The sequence below is a fragment of the Zeus faber genome, assembly GCF_960531495.2.
Source record: "Zeus faber genome assembly, chromosome: 7".
Lineage (NCBI taxonomy): Eukaryota > Metazoa > Chordata > Actinopteri > Zeiformes > Zeidae > Zeus > Zeus faber.
In genome coordinates this window covers 17,949,521-17,957,756 of record NC_137203.1, presented here as the reverse complement: position 1 = coordinate 17,957,756, position 8,236 = coordinate 17,949,521, and the positions used below count along the sequence as shown (strand labels likewise).

The window sequence follows — 8,236 nt, the reverse complement described above, 5'->3', positions numbered from 1 at the left end:
TGTAGTGTATAATTATTGCCTATTGTTTTCATGTGAGCTGCTGTAACACCTTAATTTTGAATAAAGTCATTTCATTTCGTTTCATGACCAGGAGTGGAAGAAGTACTCAGACGTTATACTTAAAGGTGCAGTGTTTAGAATGTAGTGACATCTAGGGGTGAGGTTGCAGATCGCAAACAGCTGAATACCCCTCCTCATGGCGGTGCAACACGGCAGCGAAAGGCCCTCTCTCCAGAGCCAGTTCTGGGCTACTGTAGAAGAAACATGGTGGCGCAACATGGCTTCCTCCCTCAAGCGTACCCGCTCCCTATATAGATAAAAACAGCTCATTCTAAGGTAACGTCAACACGGCACTTATTTTTATGGGATTATACACAATTTTTAAAATATATTATGAATATTTAATTCCAGGTCTGTCAAGTCCCTTCTGTAAATTCTACACACTGCACCTTTAAGTAAAAGTTAAAATATCCTGACACCAAATGACACTAGACCTTACAAAAGTACACCATTTTAAATGTACTTAAAGTATTAAAAGTAAACTAACTTGTCATATCCAAACCGGTTCCAGACCGGTTTGGATAAACAGTTGTTTATACAGTTGTTGTTTTTTTCTGCAGATGAGTGCTCATGAATATCCTGATTACAATTTCCAAAAAGTAGTATACGTAAGTGGTGTCATAGTAATTTCAAATTATATGAACCGACAGTAATGAATGATATACACAATGACAATTTCAATTCAAATGAAGGACCAAAATAGATTCACATTCAAATACACAAATAAACTAGTTGGCAGCGGGAACCATTAGCTCAGTGTCTGTGTGGTATTTGCATGGAATTGTTCTCTATCTAAAAACATGGACAAAAAACATGGACAAAATGGACAAAAAAAAACCCTCTTTATTATTGTAATGTTGCACTTTTGTTTTGCAGCACGCATAGGGTCACCAGAAAAAACAACCAAACAAACAAACAGTGAAATAAAAACTAGATTGAAATATGACATTATTTTCAAATCGCCTCCTTTCAGTTTACGTGTTTATCAAGCCAGCGTCTCAGTGTTCCCAGGTTCCTCTGCATCCATAGAACGTTCTTCTGCACATTGTCCAGGGCAACCTGAGTCACCGTGAGCTCAGCTTCTTCTTCTTTGATGGACTTGAAGAACAACTGCATCTGGAGACACACACACACACACACAAACACACACACACACACACACACACGTTAACGCAAATACAAACACAGACCCACACATCCATCCACAGATGAATATAAACGACGTACATATGTATGCAAAATCACACGCATCCACATAAAACATTCAAAACTGAGTCACAAGACAGAGAAGGAATATAAATAACCACACACAGATCCAAACAAGCATCCACATTCTGCCGCAGGGTTTATTTTGCAACACATTTGTCTGTTAATAATCTCCTCATGGTTAACATGCTGTAGATACATGCAAAACAAGAAACATACTTCAGCCAGCTCTTCTGGAGAAGAAAATTGTCCCGTGGTACCGATGATTATGTTCCTAATGCAAAAAGAGCCCAACTGGAACCTGTGAAACAGATAAAGAGGGCAGTGTGATGGGCCGAAGTCTGTAAAAAATAGTGATGTCAGACGTGGATTAACAGGCATAGTATAACAATAGCCCTCCTGGAAAATGAACTCCAATGACACGTTGGGTCTTATTTTGGGACAATATTTAACTAGGTACTCAATCAGGTAACAGGTTATGTTATGTTATATTATGTTAAGTTATGTTACTTTACGTTACGTCACGTCACGTCACGTTACGTTACAGACAAGCTTATCACAAATGTATATGAATTTACATTATTATTATTATTATTATTATTATTATTATTATTATTATTATTATTTATGTTTCTACTGGTGATACAAATGTGTCATGAAATATTCAGACACATAAGTTTGCACAAAATGTAATTTTATATAGAATATCTTGCCCATGCCATACTAACTTTTGAACCAGCCTTGCCCAATTTTTCTTAACATAGTTCCACGCCAGGTGATGTCCTTGTGGATTCCTGGCGACCATGATGATGAGAGAGCTCAGCTCCTGGGAACGAATCACGTGCCCTTCAAGGCCCAGGTCTAGCAGACTTAAACACAGACACAGTTTCCTTCTGTTAGACCAAAAAAAAAGACCCACAAACACTATTCGTATTTTTTTTAAGTCCTTTCACTTGGTATCTTTCATCTTCAGTCTTTGCAACAACAAGTAAAATCTCCCATTAGCCAAGGTTCCCGATCTCATAAGCCAGAGGTTGGGCGGTTCAATACGTCCTTTCTACCACACAGTGGCATCATAACCCACTGTTTCAGAGGCAGGCTGAGTTTGGAGGGGAGCGAATGTACCTGTTCAGCTTGTTGACATCTTTGCTGTGGGTCAAGGCCGAGAGGATCTTGCTTTTGTGCGTCTCGGAGAGAGAGACGCTGTATGTGTGGAAAAGAGAGGCCCAGCCGCGTTCATCTTGGGCGCCAACCGAATACACCGCTTCTGCCACGTCCGTGGGAAGGCTGGGGTCAAGGGAAGTGTGAATATTACCGCTTGTGTTTCGGTGGTGGGATTTATGAGCTTTTAAACATCACTTAGGATGGGGATTGGAATATTCGAGATGCAGACCTGAGGGTTCCGTTGGAATCAAGCCAGTCTTTGAATCTTTGTTTGGCCTGCTCCAGAGAGGGAGGGTGACCCAGGTTACAAGCCATGGAGATGACCTCTGACCTCAGGTGATGTTCAGACTCGGCGCCCCCGTCACTCCACGTCTGCCTGTTGATAACATCTCGGAAGAAATGCAGAATGTACTTCTGCAACCGAGCACAATAATAAACATAAACATGGATCATACAATGGGTACATCTGGCCGTGTGTCTATGTATACAGTGTATCGTCCGCACCCTGAGTTTGAGTGTCAGATCGTGTTCATTCCTCTTCTCCAACATCCTGTAAAAATACTCCAGGTAACCCAGCCCCCGGAGAAGTGGCACCGAGTGTGTCTCTGTTTGCAGATAACCCATCAGGTCTAAGGCCTTGTCAAGGGAGAGCTTGCCCGCCCTACAGGGGGTAGGAAACATTTGGAAATGATTTCAGGGACCATTCCAGTTGGGTTAAATCTGAGACACCCCCGCACACAAACACAGACAAACACATAACAATGCGTACGTGACCAACTGAAAGGAGTCGTGTATCAGGTGAGTCCTGTCTTTGTAGCTCAGAGCAGTGTGGTTTTCCCTCAGTAGCTTGCTCAGATCATCCCAGCCACCGCCCTCATAGTGGACCAAGTAGTACCCAGACATGTCGGTGTTCACTTTCACCCAGTCCACCTCCTCTCCAACATGAACGCTGTCTGGGAGACGCATGAATAAAGCAGCCCGCAGAATTAAAGGGCACACAAGGCAAGTCAAGTTTATTTATATCGCCCACAATCACAATACATTCTCAAGAGGATTCACAAGTATTTCACATAGAAATCAACAACACCCCTGAGCCCCAACCCCCACCTGGGCAAGGAAAAAAAACGATACTGATACAGTAATGTACATCTGCATGACATAATGCATATCTTTCTTCCTTCTTACCTGTATGTGTTCCCAAAATATGTCGATGGATAGTGCCCGAAGTGCCAGTCTTGTAAGTCAAAGGAATTTGCCATAGGTACCTTAAAAGAAAGGGCGATGGTTAAAACCATAGATACAATGCATAGAATGCTAACAGAATGTTATGTGAGTAAGCCAGTGTGTGTGTGTGTGTGTGTGTGTGTGTGTGTGTGTGTGTGTGTGTGTGTGTGTGTGTGTGTGTGTGTGTGTGTGTGTGTCTGGTCACCCCTGCTGCAGCGTGGCCCACAGGGGGTCAGAGGGGAGGACGGTCTTCAGGAACCTCTCCTGTCGGAGCACGAGGCGTGAGCCCTCCCTGTATACGGTTACCAAGGGAACACCTTTCTGCAGCGTCCAGGTGTTCATCATGGCGGTCAGGTTTAAGTGTTCCCCTGCAAACAGGTACTGCATGATAACAGCCAATCAGAGCTCAGCAAAAGGAAGTAAGGTCAGTAATGCTTTCTTAAACCGTGTGAAATATCCACAGAAGAGTTTGTTTTCCCGAAGCGACTCGGTCAATAGGCTGGTGTTTGCGAGTTCTTGTTTATGCACCATGTTCTTGGCCGCCTGGTTGCTAGTGTAGCAGTGTTTTCCTGAAGTGAAGTCCTCTTCTGAGCACGTCTGAGGAGAAATTATTGGAAATGGAAATTGAATTTTTTTAACATTTGAATTTGATGTATAAAATGGAATTTTGCATGAGTGGATAATTGTGTTCTTAAAGTTGATATAATACATTAGCCAGACTTTCCCACAAGTCCTGGTTGCATGCGTTGCTGTAGCTGTACTTGCGCAGGTATCGCACTATCCCACTCTGGAAAACCTCATCTTTCAGAAAGTGTCTCAGCATGTGTAAGACACATGCTCCCTAATGGGGAAGATAATATATTAAAATCAAATATATTACTTGATTTTAACAGGAAGCTAGTGCATAGTGACCACAACCATATTGTCATTTATTAACAAAACCATCAAAACCGTACTTTGTCATAAGAGACCGTGTCAAACATCTCTTTGATCTGAACGGGGCTCTCTGCTGGGCTGGAGATGGACCGAGAGGAGTTCAGAGAATCTCGACCAAGTGCTGCAAAACAAGTGTCCAGCAGATAGTCCTCCTGCCAGAGTGAGCAAAAAGGAGAACAATAATCCCCCCAGCTTCCCAGCTATTTCTACTCCTTGTAATTCACCAAAAATATTAATATGAACATGGACGCTACCACTCTGAGCTCTGGGTATGTAGCTTCCACTGAAATGTACTCCATGTATCTGGCAAATCCTTCGTTCAGCCAGATATCGTTCCACCATTGCATGGTCACCAAGTTCCCAAACCACTGCGGGGAGATCTTGACTTTAAGTATCAGCACTCAACATCTAAATTCAAACCATTCTATTCAGTAAGACGTTTACATGTTGTGCGTTTACATGTTGTTGTCAAACTCTCACCTGATGGGCAAGCTCATGGCCAATCACCATGGTAACCCAGAGTTTGTCCTGGGCAGAGGAGGTGCGGGGGTCATACAGGAGGCTGGTCTCTCTGTACGTCGTCAGACCCCAGTTCTCCATCGCGCCGGACTGGAAATCCGGAATGGCGACCAGATCTGAAGGACAGCAAAGAACCGCCGCCAAGCAGGGGATAGGGACGAGAACAGAAAAGATGCACTGTCAACGTACAGAAGGGGATGTTCTCTGATTGGTTCAGTGAAAGCTAGACAGAACTTCACCTTGTTTGGGCAGCGGATAGTAAATGTTGAAATACTTCTCATAGAAGTCCATCATCTTGACCGCGACCTCCAGAGCATAATGGGTCTGCTCCCACTTTTCTCGAGCAGCATAGATCGACACCTGGGGAAACGTATCAGCGCATGGGCACATATAGTAAATGAAATTAGATGCGGCGAGATTTCCTCTAAAGTCATATTTAATATTCCAACCTTACAGTAGGCGAGATGGAAAGCCAGACAGAAATTAAATGAGAACCTGCACTCCAGAGGACGTCGTTGCTGTGACAGATTTGAAGTCACAGATGACAAAAGCCACTAAGTAGGTGCTCATCTTCACGCTCACAGCAAAGTGGTCCTCGAGTAGGTCGGCATTCAGTTTCACAGTCTTCTCCTGTGTCGCAGTGGGGAAGAAATCACATTAGCACCGTAACAAACTTCACGTACACACTGAAAAGAACTGTATGCGTGTACACTCACCACGGGCATGTTGGATAGGGCGATGTGCTTTGGCGTCCTCCTGATACTTATGGAGTAATTGGCTTTGAAGCTGGGCTCGTCGAAACAGGGGAACGCCATCCGGGCACTAGTGGGCTCAAAGTGTGTCGAAGCCAAGGTCCTGTGTGGATTACCGTGAAGGAGATGTACGGTATGTGTATGTGAAGATTTGAATGTATATCGGTCTGTTTTGAGTAAAAAAAATATCTTTAAGAGGTACGACCTACAACCAGATCCTATAGTACCTGGTCTGGCCAGCTCTGGTTTTGTAGCTGCTCCTATAGAAGCCGTAAAAGCCTTCTGCGAGCGCGGCCCCAAACTCAATGTAGAGGAAGTACTTCTGCCCACCCATCAGCACCCGAGGGGAGAAGATGGCTGCCTGCTCGTGGCCGGGGTTGTGGAGGACAGGAAGAACCTACAGGACAAGCGATAAGCACAACAGAGATAGGAAAAAAAGATCGGCTAGGGCAGTTTTTGAATCACTGTCTAGATTATAACATTTCATAGCTACCTGGTCAGACAAATGAGCAAGATTCTCGTCCAAAACCATTGCCTTTGAAATCTCCAGACCCTTACTGTGCAACACAACCCAGTTGGTATTGTTCTTGACGTGAATCTGGATCTGCACGGAGCCAGCGAAGCTCAGCGTGGTGAGGTTGGGATGCAGTCGCAGATCGTAGTGGAGAGGTATAATGTACCTGGTGAAGAAACCCACGTTGTTTCACTCACGGATTCTCGAAAAGAAAAAAACAAAAACGGTTTTCAATAAACAAATAGCGCGTTAAGCACCTGGGCAGGCGCAGGCGGCTCCAGGGGAAGGAGAGACTTCCGGTGTCCAGAGAAGCGGCGTCTGATGTCGGATGAGGAGTGCCCGGCGCCAGCCCCGAGCCCTGGGCGGGCTGAGACCCAAAGACCCACGCTGGGATGAGCGACAGCATCAACAGCCTCACCAGGGCCATGGTTAAGGTTCCTCCACTCTCTAATATCAACTGCTTTTCACCAAGGTCAGGTACAACCAGTGTGTCACATGTCAAAAGGAGTCTCTGTTGACCACTGGAGTGAATGGGCTTACAGGTGCTATGGATAATATCGGCTGTCACACTGGAGCACAAACATCAGGCTTATTGTTACGAAATATCCAGAAGTTTCTTCCTTGTACCTAAAACACAAAATTGGAAGATAAGGGGCATTCAGATCTAAATTCTGGATCATTTTTCATCGAATAGAAATACAATTAAACAAGTTACAAGTTATTACTATGCTCTAGGCCAGTGGTTCCCTACTTTTTGTCCTTGGAGCCACAAAGTTAACCTTGAAATCTCCACCTGAAGCCAAACTTTCTTTTCTTTTTCAGCTCCAAGGAGGTACCCACAGCAGACATGGTGTTATTTTACTTGTAAATGATTCAATTGTCTTTTCTGATCTTTGCTTTCCATTGCACTAACCTTTAAGGTCAACAATTAATGCAAGGTAATGATCTCAGGTCGTTTTTTAAAGCTTAACAGAAGTGATTCTCAAAGAAACCCAGCAGCCGCATGACCTACATGACCACATGTGAGCAGAGCTATTACTGTAACATAACAGGTGCAACAGAGGAGCTATAGTTCAAATGAGGATAAAAAAAGACAACAAGCCCTTACCTTAGTATTTACACCATTTCAGACATGTTTATCTGCATCTGCTGTGTACATGCATATATTATTCCCGTCTTTTTGTCTCTGATGATTTAACTTTCACTTTCCTTTCTGAGCTCCCACCCATTGGGGGCGTGCCACTGAAGACTGGTGTTTGGTTGTATTGATATGATCAGCTTTCTCACCTCAGTTCTTCAAGCCCAGGGCAGGTGCGACTCTTGTGGTGACATGTTTCAGCTGCAGGAACTGCCAGTACACTCCAAACAACAATCATAATAATAAACCATGTTCCCACAGTCCTGTTTGCTGTCCATTGGTTATTGCCTTCGTGATCAACTCAAATTAGATGGTTACAAGAGGGTGATTAATAATCGCAAGTCGGTATCACAGGAAAAAATATGTTGTCTCTGTCCCTGGCTCTCTTTCTCTCTCTCTCTCTCTCTCTCTCTCTCTCTCTCTCTCTCTCTTATTCTGTTTCTGTCTAATCCATGTTGGGGGGATTCCAGAGGGTGTGAGGTCACATGATTGGGAGGTGATAATTCCCCACAATGCAGTGCAGTTATACTCTATGCCGGAGCCCACCACAATGCACCACCCCACCTAAATGCACACACACACACACACACACACACACACACACACACACACACACACACACACACACACACACACACACACACACACACCCTCTCCCATGAGCATCTCACAAACACACAAGAGCTAGACAGCAGCCACTCTACAGTCTCTACCTGCAGAGAC

General features: G+C 44.2%; 1 protein-coding gene across 2 annotated transcripts; it reads right to left on the bottom strand.

The window, feature by feature from the left end:
• Positions 1-883: 883 nt before the first annotated feature.
• On the bottom strand, positions 884-7,907 carry erap2 (endoplasmic reticulum aminopeptidase 2). Of its 2 annotated transcripts, none has more exons than XM_080004132.1 (21): positions 7,663-7,907; positions 6,633-7,002; positions 6,355-6,541; positions 6,089-6,258; positions 5,826-5,964; positions 5,605-5,739; positions 5,349-5,469; positions 5,071-5,225; positions 4,845-4,958; positions 4,611-4,742; positions 4,364-4,495; positions 4,183-4,251; positions 3,860-4,035; positions 3,616-3,695; positions 3,200-3,383; positions 2,935-3,091; positions 2,660-2,844; positions 2,392-2,553; positions 1,995-2,135; positions 1,486-1,567; positions 884-1,176 (listed from the first exon to the last, which is right to left on the bottom strand). In XM_080004132.1, the coding sequence occupies exons 2-21, from the start codon at positions 6,800-6,802 to the stop codon at positions 1,030-1,032; spliced, it is 2,838 nt and encodes a 945-aa protein (XP_079860258.1). In that variant the 5' UTR covers positions 6,803-7,002; positions 7,663-7,907; the 3' UTR covers positions 884-1,029. The 2 variants fall into 2 exon arrangements, with proteins under 2 accessions (XP_079860258.1, XP_079860259.1); XM_080004133.1 differs by lacking the exon at positions 7,663-7,907 and adding an exon at positions 7,484-7,586.
• Positions 7,908-8,236: the final 329 nt, after the last annotated feature.